Source organism: Salmo trutta, chromosome 15, assembly GCF_901001165.1.
Source record: "Salmo trutta chromosome 15, fSalTru1.1, whole genome shotgun sequence".
Classification (NCBI taxonomy): Eukaryota; Metazoa; Chordata; class Actinopteri; order Salmoniformes; family Salmonidae; genus Salmo; species Salmo trutta.
Genome location: NC_042971.1, coordinates 48351428 through 48366785, shown reverse-complemented (window position 1 = coordinate 48366785; position 15358 = coordinate 48351428). Strand labels below are relative to the sequence as shown.

At 41.4% G+C, this 15358-nt stretch overlaps 1 protein-coding gene across 1 annotated transcript in view; it reads right to left on the bottom strand.

Moving 5' to 3' along the window:
* Window positions 1–14342, bottom strand: part of LOC115149214 (PDZ and LIM domain protein 5) — a 109268-nt gene extending 94926 nt beyond the window's left edge. Inside the window, exons 1-2 of the mRNA XM_029691872.1 lie at window positions 14206–14342; window positions 1604–1709 (exon numbers count right to left, since the gene is read on the bottom strand). Of these exons, the coding sequence (XP_029547732.1) occupies window positions 1604–1702 (99 nt within the window). The 5' untranslated portion in view covers window positions 1703–1709; window positions 14206–14342. The remainder of the gene's footprint in view (window positions 1–1603; window positions 1710–14205) is intronic.
* Window positions 14343–15358: the final 1016 nt, after the last annotated feature.

Here is a 15358-nt window from a genome sequence, read left to right as displayed (position 1 = left end):
TACGACCACATTTATCTTCATAGTTCATATCTTTTGTTTTAGGACTCCTTCCAAGGAAACTCTCCAGAGCAATCTCCAAAACCAACATGGAGCTACAGTCAAAGCAAACTGTCTCAATCATCAACATCGGAAACACGTCTGAGGGGCAGAGTACTGAGTAAATAGTAGCTAAAATACTGTACAAGACATCATAATACTGCTGTGCTATTGACAGAGGCACTTCAACAGAAATTATAAATGGATAATTGTGGGTCATACACTGCAGAGCTGTTCTTGTCTAATAGAGAAGCATAGTCACTATCAATTCACAATCAGTGTTGGAGAGAATCTCCTCTTTCTCACAGCAGCAACACAAACAGCGTTATGGAGAGAATCCCAAACTGTGTATAACTACGGTGATGCAGCAGAGCAGCAGTTCACAACCATTCATCACTAGCAGCAGCAGAGTCCTCCTTCACACAGCAGGCCTGGCAGCACTACTGCTTCTCTCCTATCCCAGACCCAGACAAGACCCAGGCCAGAGACCCATGACCCAGACAGATATTAAAGAACCGCAGGAGTTCCTGCCCTGGCCTCCATAGACAGACAGGTTAATCTAGTGCTCTGGGACTGGGAGGAACGCCCAACTGACTACGAACCCAGAGCCAGAGACATGTGGAGACCCAGGGTCTTTAAAGAGTCATCAGACTGAAGAGCAAAACCTACACCTTTGTAGTCTTTGTAGTCTTCACAGAGATTCTGGAAATTTCTGGGGATAGTTAATACTGTGATTGTTATTTAGATATGTCAGATAAAAATGGCATGAGAGGCACAAAGATAGAGACAGAGGGAGATTGGCAGAGGCCATGAGCAGTCAAAGGGGACTTTGTAGTAAAAGCTGCCAAAGGAAAGGTTGTGTGGTTGAAAGCAGCGGTAAGTGTCATACTGAATCTATAGCACAGGCCCTTTAATCACCATGCAGCCAGATGGCATAGTGAGCATGGCCCTTTAATCACCATGCAGCCAGATGGCATAGTGAGCATGGCCCTTTAATCACCATGCAGCCAGATGGCATAGTGAGCATGGCCCTTTAATCACCATGGAGCCAGATGGCATAGTGAGCATGGCCCTTTCATCACCATAGAGCCAGATGGCATATTGAGCATGGCCCTTTAATCACCATGCAGCCAGATGGCATAGTGAGCATGGCCCTTTAATCACCATGGAGCCAGATGGCATAGTGAGCATGGCCCTTTAATCACCATGCAGCCAGATGACATAGTGAGCATGGCCCTTTAATCACCATAGAGCCAGATGGCATAGTGAGCATGGCCCTTTCATCACCATAGAGCCAGATGGCATAGTGAGCATGGCCCTTTCATCACCATAGAGCCAGATGGCATAGTGAGCATGAATGCCATTCCTGTGAGGTGAGTGTCATGGTTGAGAGGACGCGTGTCTGTGAGTGTGAGCATGTGTGATATGTTTTTTTTTGGGGGGGGGGGGGCAGAACATGTGTGTGTGTGTATGAGAGAGAGAGAAACAGAGAGAGGAACAAAAAGAGTGAGAGACAGAAAGGGTGAGACAGAAAGAGAGAGAGAGAAAGAAAGAGAGAGAGACTCACCCGTGAGATAGTGAGGGGCAGACAGAAGTCCTTTCCTCCCTGCAGTCTGAAGCCCCAGGGGGCGGGGCCACCCAGGGAGATGCTGTAGTTGCTGTTCATGATTCTCCTAGAGAAACAAAAACATATTGAAGCAAAACATTAATAAGCTGGTCCTTTATAGGTTATAAAGAAGAAGACAAGGCACTCCTACACTCCCATCTACAATATTCTAATATTGAATAAGAAACATAAAACATCAGCAAAAACACACTAGTACCAGCTGTTCTCAGTGGGTCACTGAAGAGTAGGGCTGTGACAATACATGCAACAATACCAGTGTCGCAATATTTTTTTCCATTGAAACATTTAAAACACGAAGCAGACCAAACTCTTTGGTCCTTTACAAACCTGCTGTATGTAAATTATTGTGTGCTATAGTTTTGGAAAATAAATAAATGTGACGTTTGTTTCCAACATTAGGGTTGTTTTCCTAAAGATGTTAAATCTGCTTTGTGTTTTGTTTCCTTTCTAACGAGTATAGTGATACTGGTATCATCCCGGCCCTACTGAAAAGGAGAACTACAGAGCCTAAACCATAGTCCACAGCCGCTGAGACGTGATAGTCCAGCATCCTATTGTGCTACACGGCTCTGAGACCACCATCCGCGGGGGAAGCACACCTGCTGACAATACAAAAACCAGCGCGGCTCCGGAACGTGTTCTCTATTCATTTGAATGAGTTGATAGTTTGAGACATTTCTTGAACTGCTCTGAGAATTTGTAAAGTATGAAAGCCAATGGTCCAATATTCTAGAACATCGCTGTGCGTACGCTTAAGACCAAAGTCTGCCAAGCTCCAAATATCTGCAGTGTCACAAAATCCTTCACTTAGCTGATTCCATGGAAGCCGGATGGGCTAAAAGTTAGGGCTTCTTTTATAACAGTATTGTTATTAGTCTGTTCAATAATTTTTGAAATATAACACATGGTTACAGTGTCTTCAGAAAGTATTCATACCACCTGACTTATTCCACATTTTGTTGTGTTACAGCCTGAATTCAAAATTGATTAAATTTCCTGTAATTAGCGCTATTCATTTTTCCCTCTATCCTTAGCAGTCTCCCAGTCCCTGGCGTGAAAAGCGTCCCCACAGCATGCTGCCGTCAACATGCTTCACGGTTGGGATGGTGCTTTAGACATGTGATGAGCTATGCCTGGTTAACTCCAGACATAGCGCTTTGCATTCAGGCCAATGAGCTACATTTGATGTCTCATCAGACCACAGAGTTTTGCTTTATGCTCTCAGTCTTCCACATGCCTTTTTGCAAACTCCAGGCGTACTGTCATGTGCCTTTTTCCTCAGCGGTGGCTTCAGTCTGGCCACTCTCCCATAAAACCAAGATTGGTGAAGTGCTGTAGATACTGTTGTCCTCCTTGCAGGTTCTCCCAACTCAGCCAAGGAACTCTGCAGTTCTGTCAGAGTGGCCATTGGGTTCGTGGGCACCCCCCTGACCATAAATTGGCCACAGATGGACTCCAATCAAGTTGTAGTGACATCTCAAGGATGATCAAAGGAAAGTGGATGCACCTGAGCTCAATTTGGAGTGTCATATCTAAGGGCTGTGAATACTTACAGTACCAGTCAAAAGTTTAGACACACCTACTCATTCCAGGGTTTTTCTTCATTTTTACCATTTTATACATTGTAGAATAATAGTGAATACATCAAAACTATGAAATAACACATATGAATTATGTAGTAACCAAAAAATTCTTAAACAAATTCTTCAAAGTAGCCACCCTTTGCCTTGATGACAGCTTCATGAGGTAGTCACCTGGAATGCATTTCAATTAACAGGTGTGCATTGTTAAAAGTTAATTTGTGGAATTTATTTCCTTCTTAATGTGTTTGATCCAATCAGTTGTGTTGTGACAAGGTAGGGATGGTACACAGAAGATAGCCCTATTTGATAAAAGACCAAGTCCATATTAAGAACAGCTCAAATAAGCAAAGAGAAACAACAGTCCATCATTACTTTAAGACATGAAGGTCAGTCAATACGGAAAATGTCAAGAATTTTGAAAGTTTCTTCAACTGCAGCCGCGAAAACCATCAAGCGCTATGATGAAACTGGTTCTCATGTGGACCGCCACAGGATATGAAGACCCAGAGTTACCTCTGCTGCAGAGGATAAGTTAATTAGCGTCACCAGCCTCAGAAATTGCAGCCCAAATAAATGCTTCACAGACTTCAAGTAACAGACACATCTCATCATAAACTGTTCAAAGGTGACTGTGTGAATCAGGCCCTCATGGTCGAATGGCTGTAAAGAAACCACTACTAAAGGACACCAAAAAGAAGAAGAGACTTTCTTGGGCCAAGAAACACAAGCAATAGGCATTAGACCAGTAGAAATCTGTTTGAGATTTTTGGTTCCAACCGCCGTGTCTTTGTGAGACGCAGAGTAGGTGAACGGATAATCTCTGCATGTGTGGTTCCCACCGTGAAGCATGGAGGAGGTGGTTTGATGTTGTGGGGGTGCTTTGCCGGTGACACTGTTTGTGATTTATTTAGAATTCAATGCACACTTAACCAGCATGGCTACCACAGCATTCTGCAGTTATATGCCATTCCATCTGGTTTGAGCTTAGTTGGACTATCATTTGTTTTTCAACAGGGCAATGACCCACCTTCAGGCTGTGTAAGGGCTATTTGACCAAGAAGGAGAGTGATGGAGTGCTGCATCAGATGACCTGGCCTCCACAATCACCCGACCTCAACCCAATGGAGATGGTTTGGGATGAGTTCGTCCGCAGAGTGAAGGAAAAGCAGCCAACAAGTGCTCAGCATATGTGGGAACTCCTTCAAGGTCTGCTACTCATGAGATGTGCTTAGGATTCATATGCGTAAACGATTCAAAATCAATCTATTTCTGGTGCTCCTTACATTCCATTTGGTGCCTAACGTTTTTAACGTTGGGAGTAGTATGTATGTGTTTGTGGGAGAGAGAGTGGTGTGTGTGTGTGTGTGTGTGTGTGAGGGAGGGAGGGAGGGTCTGTGTGTTAACTGTAGTAAAGTAAAGAATGTTTCATGCAGTTTTCCCCTGACTGCCACAATGACATGCAGATCATTATGCATGTACAGTATATTCCTTCCTCCCATTCCTCCAGCCAAATCACAAGTAGGTCTTTGCAAATATGAGCAAAGCAAGACAAAATTAAATGGGCCTATTTATATAATGAATATGAATTTGGAGTGCAGAAATGATTAAATATTAAAGTATTACAAAAGTTATACTAACATCCAAACTGGTTCTCTAGCAGATAAATAAGAATGTCTCAACCCATGTTCAAGAATGGCCTTCTTCCCTTTATTCAGATTACAACCTCTCACTTTCGGTTATTTGAAAATGAATTATTCAAAAAAATATAGCTATTTTTTAAAACAAGCCATAGAAAGTTGGTTTTCAATTTAATCCACCAGAAAAGACATAACAAATAATGCAACAAATATTGTGGTTAAACTCAAATATATACTAATATTTTTTTTTTGTTTAAAAAATGTTTAAAAAAGGTATAATCTTTGGAAATTATATCATAACACACCAAGACAGTTGTAAAGAGGGCACGACAACACCTTTGCCCCTCTCAGGAGATCCAAAACACCTCCAGGCTGTGTAAGAGCGGCAGGGTAGCCTAGTGGTTAGAGCGTTGGGCTAGTAACCGAAAGGTTGCAAGTTTGAATCCCTGAGCTGACAAGGTACAAATCTGTTGTTCTGCCCCTGAACAAGGCAGTTAACCCACTGTTCCTAGGCCATCATTGAAAAAAGGGCTATTTGACCAAGAAGGAGAGTGATGGAGTGAGATGGTTTGGGATGAGTTGGACCACAGAGTGAAGGAAAAGCAGCCAACAAGTGCTCAGCATATGTGGGGACTCTTTCTAGACTGTTGGAAAAGCATTCCAGGTTAAGCTGGTTGACAGAATGCCAATAGTGTGCAAAGCTGTTATCAAGGCAAAGGGTCGCTACTTTGAAGAATCTAAAAGATAAAATATATTTTGATTTGTTTAACACGTTTTTGGTTACTACATGATTCCATGTTTTATTTCATAGTTTTTATGTTTTCTTTTTATGTCTTCACTATTATTGCTCATATTCTTCTTTTCATTTAATTGTTTACTTTATTTAGGGGGTAGATCAGCTTTAATATTGCAGATAGATTGTAGCTTCCATCAACGGTAATTGTCTGCATCATTTCCAATCCCACATATGTTTTGTAAATTATACAGTACCAGTCAAAAGGGTTTTTCTTTATTTTTACTATTTTATACATTATATGCAGCATTCTATCATACAGTGAACAGTGTGAAGTTAATATGTGTTGTATTGAGTAGAAGTGTGAATATCAGTGATAGGTTTTTGGTGTAGCACATGCGCATAACATTTCGAAAACGGGAACAAGCATTGTTGGGACGGGGCGAACAGGACACTATGCCACTCTGAATTTGTCCCAATGTTACTGCAATACTACTGGTATTGTGACAACACTAACCAAAACTGTTGTTGTATAAAGTGTTTCAGCACAGAGATATGGAGTCATGCCAGCATTACACCTCACTGACACAACAGGCTACCACACACCTAGGAAGTGACCTAACTACTATACACCCAGGAATTGACATAGCTACTATACACCCAGGAAGTGACATAGCTACTATACACCCAGGAAGGGGCACAGCTACTACACACCCAGGAAGGGGCACAGCTACTACACACCCAGGAAGTGGCACAGCTACTACACACCCAGGAAGTGGCATAGCTACTACACACCCAGGAAGTGGCATAGCTACTACACACCCAGGAAGTGGCATAGCTACTACACACCCAGGAAGTGGCATAGCTACTACACACCCAGGAAGTGGCATAGCTACTACACACCCAGGAAGTGGCATAGCTACTACACACCCAGGAAGTGACAAAGGGATAAGAGTGACAAACATAGAGGGTGAGGCCAGACTTAAGATGGTGGACAAATAAAGATGTCTTACTCAGGCTGTTTAACATTGCAAAATATTGTCACAGTTCCGGTGTGCTTAAGGGGTGGCTCCCTCATAGACACCAATGCGATAGCATTGGCTGTATATGAACCTGTATATGAACCAGAAAAAAATAGGTAGTGGGATGTCCCGCTTCCTCTTCCGTCTCTGTCTAGACCACACATAAACATACACAAACAGTTAATAAGAGATATGAAAGAAAACAAAAACAATCTAGTGGAAGATATTGCTTAATTCATGCCTGTCATCATAATCGACAGCACCAGGCCTCTTTACCGTCTTTCAACTGATAGGCCTCTGTACGGCCTATTAGGTGTTTTTGCTATAAAAAGTGTTTCATAACCGCCAGCTCATCTCTGGGTTTAAGGCTAGGCTGAGGTGATTAATGTATTGTACAGTCGTGGCCAAAAGTCTTGAGAATGACACAAATATTAATTTTCACAAATTCTGCTGCCTCAGTTTGTATGATGGCAATTTGCATATACTCCAGAATGTTATGAAGAGTGATCAGATGAATTGCAAGTAACTGCAAAGTCCCTCTTTGCCATGCAAATGAACTGAATCCCCAAAAAACATTTCCACTGCATTTCAGCCCTGCCACAAAAGGACCAGCTGACATCATGTCAGTGATTCTCTCGTTAACACAGGTGTGAGTGTTGACGAGGACAAGGCTGGAGATCACTCTGTCATGCTGATTGAGTTCGAATAACAGACTGGAAGCTTCAAAAGGAGGGTGGTGCTTGGAATCATTGTTCTTCCTCTGTCAACCATGGTTACTTGCAAGGAAACACGTGCCGTCATCATTGTTTGCACAAAATGGGATTCACAGGCAAGGATATTGCTGCCAGTAAGATTGCACCTAAATCAACAATTTATCGGCTAATCAAGAACTTCAAGGAGAGCGGTTCAATTGTTGTGAAGAAGGTTTCAGGGCGCCCAAGAAAGTCCAGCAAGTGCCAGGACCGTCTCCTAAAGTTGATTCAGCTGCGGGATCGGGGCACCAACAGTACAGAGCTTGCTCAGGAATGGCAGCAGGCAGGTGTGAGTGCATTTGCACGCATAGTGAGGCAAAGACTTTTGGAGGATGGCCTGGTGTCAAGAAGGGCAGCAAAGAAGCCACTTCTCTCCAGGAAAAACATCAGGGACAGACTGATATTCTGCAAAAGGTACAGGGATTGGACTGCTGAGGACTGGGGTAAAGTCATTTTCTCTGATGAATCCACTTTCCGATTGTTTGGGGCATCCAGAAAAAAGCTTGTCCGGAGAAGACAAGGTGAGCGCTACCATCAGTCCTGTGTCATGCCAACAGTAAAGCATCCTGAGACCATTCATGTGTGGGGTTGCTTCTCAGCCAAGGGAGTGGGCTCACTCACAATTTTGCCTAAGAACACAGCCATGAATAAAGAATGGTACCAACACATCCTCCGAGAGCAACTTCTCCCAACCATCCAGGAATAGCTTGGTGACGAACAATGCCTTTTCCAGCATGATGGAGCACCTTGCCATAAGGCAAAAGTGATAACTAAGTGGCTCAGGGAACAAAACAACGATATTTTGGGTCCATGGCCAGGAAACTCCCCAGACCTTAATCCCATTGAGAACTTGTGGTTAATCCTCAGCAGGCGGGTGGACAAACAAAATCCCACAAATTCTGACAAACTCCAAGCATTGATTATACAAGAATGGGCTGCCATCAGTCAGGATGTGGCCCAGAAGTTAATTGACAGCATGCCAGGGTAGATTGCAGAGGTCTTGAAAAAGAAGGGTCAACACTGCAAATATTGACTCTTTTCATCAACTTCATGTAATTGTCAATACAAGCCTTTGACACTTATGAAATGTTTGTAATTATACTTCAGTATTCCATAGTAACATCTGACAAAAATATCTATAAAGACACTGAAGCAGCAAACTTTGTGGAAATTAATATTTGTGTCATTCTCAAAACTTTTGGCCACGATTACCAACTATATCCATCAACTAGTGAATCCCCAGTGTAAAACAGTGTGAATGCTGGCATGTCTTCAGACTTATCTGTCTATAGGGTTTAGAACTGTAGGCTGGTGATGGGGCTGATGAGGAAAGAGCCAGAGAAACACCCTAGAAGACCAGGGGCGCGTTGGAACCTGGTGAGGAGAAAGTAGCAGAGCCAGGCAGAGCCAGAGACACACCCTGGAATAGCAGGGATGTGTTTGAACTAAACCCAACACCAATGCCAATCACTGGACGCCCCAAGGCTTGACTGGCTCCCTCATAGACACATTTCTCAACCACCTGGCAAGAATGTGCCATACTGTAGGGCAGGGATGGGAAACTTTGATTAAAAAAATCTTAACTTATCATGAGGGGCTGCAGTGTTACAACAAATTTCCTGCCATTCTACACATTTTACTATAGGGTGGAGAGAAATGTTTGCAGCTTTAAGTGACTACCAAAATCAATGGGGGACCCCCGGTCAGTGATTCAACCAAGATTAGGCCTACTACAGGTTTAGATAGCTGGCCGCTTGACTTACCAAAGTAAGTTAGTCTGTGGCATGCGACCCCTCTTTTGAAGGCCATTGGATACATTTCCCAAAAATTATAATGGTATATTTATAGATTTTTATTTGGGGGGAGCCCGTCGGGGTCTCAACATACTGTTGCAAGTTAGAATAGTAGAATACACAGGGTGCAATATCGAAATGCGGTTGTGCATCAGCAGTTTTTCTCTTGTTATGTCACTCACTTATAGTCGCTCAATTAGCCCATGTCAGCTAACAATTTTAGATTGTTAAGTTAGTGGCTAACAAGAGCTGTTTTTTCCCAATGCCTGATGGGATATACAGTATAGCATGCATGGTGCAGTCAAGGCTTTCATGCTCTGTTGAAATTCATTAGTTTGACATTAGTATTTTTACTAGAGGTCGACCAATTAGGATTTTTTAACGCCGATACCGATACTGATTATTGGAGAACCCAACAAAAAGCCCGATACCGATTAATCGGCCGGTTTTTATATATTTGTAATAATGACAATTACAGCAATACTGAATGAACAATGAACACTTTTATTTTAACTTAATATAATACATAAATAAAATCTATTTAGTCTCAAATAATGAAACATGCTCAATTTGGTTTAAATAATGCAAAAACACAGTGTTGGAAAAGAAAGTGTTATGTCCGTTGTTGGAATGAAACCAAGGTGCAGCGTGGTAGGCGTACATTTTCTTTTATTTAGAATGACACCGGGAAAAACAACAAAATACAAAAATGAACGTAAAGCTATATGCAGTGCAGAAAGCAACTATACAAAAACAAGATCCCACAAAAACCCAGTGGGAAAAGGCTGCCAAAATATGATCCCCAATCTGAGACAACGAAAGACAGCTGCCTCTGATTGGGAACCATATCAGGCCAACATAGAAATACATAATCTAGACTGCCCATCCAAATCACACCCTGACCTAACCAAATAGAGAAATAAAAAGTCTCTCTACGGTCAGGGCGTGACAGAAAGTAAAAGTGCAATAAGTGCCATGTAAAAAAACTAACGTTTAAGTTCCTTGCTCAGAACATATGAAAGCTGGTGGTTCAATATTCCCAGTTCTTCAATATTCCCAGTTAAGAAGTTTTAGGTTGTAGTTATTATAGGAATTATGACACGTCGACTATTTCTCTCTATACCATTTGTATTTCATATACCTTTGACTATTGGATATTCTAATAAGCACTTTAGTATTGCCAGCCTAATCTCAGGAGTTGATAGGCTTGAAGTCATTGAAGTCATAAACAGCGCTGTGCATTAAGCATTGCTAAGAGCTGCTGGCAAACGCAGTAAAGTTTGAATGAACGCTTACGAGCCTGCTGCTGCCTACCACCACTCAGTCAGACTGCTCTATCAAATATTAAATCATAGACTTAATTATTATATAATAAACAAAGAAATATGAGCCTTTGGTCATTAATATGGTCAAATCCGGAAACTATCCTTTTGAAAACAAAACGTTTATTCTTTCAGTGAAATACGGAACCCTTCTGTATTTTATCGAACGGGTGGCAACCCTAAGTCTAAATATTGCTGTTACATTGCACAACCTTCAATGTTATGTCATAATTATGTACAATTCTGGCAAATTAATTCACAACGAGCCAGGCGGCCTAAACTGTTGCATATACCCTGACTCTGCTTGCACTGAGAAGTGACACAATTTCCCTAGTTAACATTGCCTGCTAACATGAATTTCTTTTAACTAAATATGCAGGTTTAAAAATATATACTTCTGTGTATTGATTTTAAGAAAGGCATTGATGTTTATGGTTAGGTACATTTGTGCAAAGATTGTGCTTTTTTCGGCAATGCGCTTTTGTTAAATCATCAACCGTTTGGCGAAGTAGGATGTGATTCGATGATAAATTAACCACCGCATTGATTATATGCAACGCAGGACAAGCTAGTTAACCTAGTAATATCAACCATGTGTAGTTAACTAGTGATTATGTTAAGATTGTTTTTAATGTAAGTTTAATGCTAGCTAGCAACTTAACTTGGCTCCTTGCTGCACTCGCGTAACAGGTGGTCAACCTGCCATGCAGTTTCCTTGTGGATTGCAATGTAATCGGCCATAATCGGCACCCAAAAATGCTGATTACCGATTGTTATGAAAACTTGAAATCGGCCCTAATCAATCGGCCATGACGATTAATCGGTCGACCTCTAATTTTTACATTCCTTTTCCATTGAAAATGAGCAGAATTGTTAGTACAGAACAACTAAATCAGTGTTAGTTGAGTTGTGGCATAGGAGTGAGTGAGATAGCAGAAGTCCAGACTCAAACTGAGTTTTCATGTCCAGGAAGGACTACAAAGAGTTTCTGAAGGAGTTAGCCAAAACTCTGACTGGTCAAGTACATCTCTACACACACACCTCTGTAGGGGTAAACATGCTTTCAAATGGTTGGACTAAGGGGGTCATTCTCACAAAACTGACATTTGGCTAACACATTCTCAAGTGTAATTTTTCCAAAAGTGTCCTCATGGATCACTGAGATTAGGATCGGAAGTTATCTATTTAATTTTACCACAATTTCCATAAAATCCCAAAAAGTTATAAACAAATCAATGTCCAATATTTTGTAACATTGCTCCCCTAATTAAAAGGCCTGAGTTAAACATAACTCATAAAATGTAAATATTTTAGATAAAAAAATTGGAATAAAATGTAATGATTTTTTCCCCAATTTGTCCTTTTTAGCCGTTCGATAATGAGACAGCCAGGTGGGGAAAGGGGGGTGTTTGAGAATAAAAACCTCATTCTGAAGGCATATAAGCAAATAAATTAACTTAACCTCAACTACCCCTCTAGATGATGCATCATGGGTGAATAAATCTTTATTTCAAAACTGATTGGAGTTTTTACAGGAACTTGAAAAAGTGTTATGTTAATGCAACACGTCCACACACACTGTGTTTGTACGTAATAAATATTATAGTTTAATGTAAACTTCAACTAGTATTTCATGGTTCCTATTGGAATGTGCGTAGATGTTAGCTTTGTTAGCATAGCCGCCTGGGACATCAGTAAACACCATAAAAGATAACAGGCTGATGGTGACGTGGACCACAATGATTCAGCTACTAAAACAGACAGGGCCTCTTATTTCAGTTTAAAAAGGAGAACACAAATGTTCTGACTGTGGGGTGTATTTCATGAGTAATACCTGCCTTGTCATCCTAAAACATGATATTTCAGTTCTGTAAGTCATGCCGTCGGTCACAAATCCACACTGTGACCTAGGTAGTAAATGGTGTACCCTGAGGGCCAGAGCGCCACCTGCTCCAGCATGTCACCTGACCCCTACGTCACACTCCTCCCATCCTCTCTCCTCCCCCAGTGTGTCAGACTTCATGCCCACTGGCTCTCTGACTGTCTTGATCACACCTGGAGCAGGTATGGCTGTAGAGGGCTCTTTACCAGCTCTTTAACACTGGTGGCAGTGAACCACCAGCAGCCAGGGGAGGGGAGGGAGGGGGATAGAGGGAGAGGGTCATACAACTGGAGGACAACAGGACACACGACCCATTACCCCCCCACCTCAGACACACACACACGTACACATGGCATGAGGTAGTCATTAAAGGCACCCTTCTCTCCTCTCCAGTGTGACCCATTGCTGAGGTGAGCTAAATACATCTAGGGTTCAGGGGTAATTACAAGCCAAACAGCAGCAACCTAGAGTTCACCAAGAGGATAACATGGCACTAACCATCTGGTAATCAACATGTTTTCAGAGTATATCCAATCGGATGGATAGTTGTTACTAATTATATGGGACATACTAAGAAAAAAACCCCAGCAAAGATGGGGACCAACCTTTAACTTTGACTTCCTTCCTAACCTCTCCAAATGTGCAAATCACCAAATCAATAACAGTGGGTCAAGGATCAAATCTTTCACACTGCATATTTGAGTATAGGTAAAGGTCTGCAGGTTCAGATCAGTTTGCACAGCTGATGCATGGATTCTTTTCTAAGCACGCCACACATGAACACAATGAACTGTTATTATAAGTACAAACGGTCCTGTGGTCATTTCTATGCCTTCAGGACGTTTTCCTCAGAAGTTGAAAAACAAGCCATTATCTAGTCAGAAATGCCCGTCGCCACTGAACAGAAGTACATCAATAGAAAGTCCAAGACAAATGTCAGCTTCACAAGACACAGATTCCCTTTATTATGCTGTATACTAAATCCACAGCAGCTTCATGTCTGAGTCCACCATAAGACTGCTTATAACTGCTTATGACAAAAGGACATACAGGTCGACTGTATGTACACAAATCACCTGATTAAAAAAAAGCTTTAAAAGTTCTTTCTGACATTCACTGAAAAGACATTTGATAAAAGCTCCTGAAATTACAGATATTATTATGTGAACAGAACCCTCACCCAAATGACAACGTTTTGGGAAGGGAGCCTTGGCAATATCCAAGATACACTATGCTCAGTTTAATATTGAGCAAAGCGTTACTTCATGCCCATGCATGCGTGTTTTACACACCCTATTATGGTACAACGCACAGGGCAGGAAAGACCTTTCACAATTTTCACACAGATCTCAACACGTTCCCTTTCCTTGCCAAGTATAAGGCTACACTGCAATACTAACTCGGCTACTGCCCATAAAAAAATAATACAAAAATAAGTACACCAAGTAGTAGCCTACATTAATTCCAATTTCTCTCTCTCTGTAGTAGTTAGTTATTGAGTCACTGGTGGCATACCAACACCATAACATGTTATATCAACCTGTAAACTGTCTATAAATGACAAATGACTTCAAACACACCTTTTTATGACTATATGACAAACTTGGCTACAATTAAGTGTCAGCCACCCTCCATATGGTGTGTTGTAGGTGGGTGAGTGTGGTGTGACTACAAGTTGTTGCTTATTCTTGCCTCGCGCACTTGCTCGTATCTCCTTTAAACTAAAACAAAAGTAGCCTAACAATATCTATCCATTTAATCTCGAATAGTTTTCCTATTCAATTTGTGTCTGTCCCCCTGTGTACCAATTGTACTCACCTGTTTTGTGGATGAGGCACAGACGGTTTAGTCGAGGTGTTGCGATGTGAAAGCGTGTGACTGTTCTACCGCTACCACAAATTTCAGACTAAACGGAATAAACTGAAGTTAACGGAACTATGACTTCCGCATCGCCCTATATGTCGTCTGACTGGAGCATGGTAGGCGGGGAATACCGGTTACTTCGGTCAACTCGACAATGTTGCAAAATGTACAAGTAACATGTATAAATGTTACTTTCAAGATGGTTACATTTGTACCCACTTGCTAAGAATATTGGTCCAATTTTAAATGAAGAAAACTCACAGAAGATTCAAGCACAGCCTATGCCTAGCCTTTATGCTTGACAAATCAAAGTGATACTAAATAAAGGGTGACGTAAAAGGCCATTGATCAAAGGTCATTGGATCAAAATATCGTACAGAAGTTTAGAGTAAAGTGTATTGTTATCATGTAGCCTATTACTGATACAATTTCCAGTTGTATTCATTTCAATGTGGTTTATTTTCAATGTGTCTGGATGCGTCTTGATAAACAGAATGAACAGGCTTTTTCCTCAAGTGGATGAGATTGAAAGTGTAAGGGGAAGGAAGAGGGGGGATCAAGAAGACACAATTAAGTTAAGGGAAGAGGTCTAGAAAAGGGAGAGGACTAAAGGAGGGGAATAATTGTTGGTTGGATTGCAATATCTCTGTCCGTGATGGCTTTATTTATTATAATTATGGTGGTTATTTGGCTGGTCTAGTCTAGATAGGAGTGTGTGTTAAAGTTGACTGCTGGTCCACTGTCCTGTACTATCATTATTCAAATGAGGTTTGACTCAACTGAGCATCTGTCAACTTTAGTAATTATCTCAGAGTTGTCTTGATCTTTTTTATTTAACGTTCATTTGATTGATGTTGGGTTTTTTTGTGTGTTTTTTGGGGGGCCTATCCACCACCTTCAGAGGACAAAAATAACTTTGTTTTTACACCTTTTTCTTTTTTGTTACATGTACATTCTACATATACAGCACTTTTTTACACAGTAGTTACATAGTAAAATATAGTTTGAAATATATACACTACATCTGGCGGGTAGGAGCGTTGTGCCAGTAACCGAAAGGTTGCTGGATCGAGGTAAAAATCTGCCGCATGTCCCTGAGCAAGGCAGT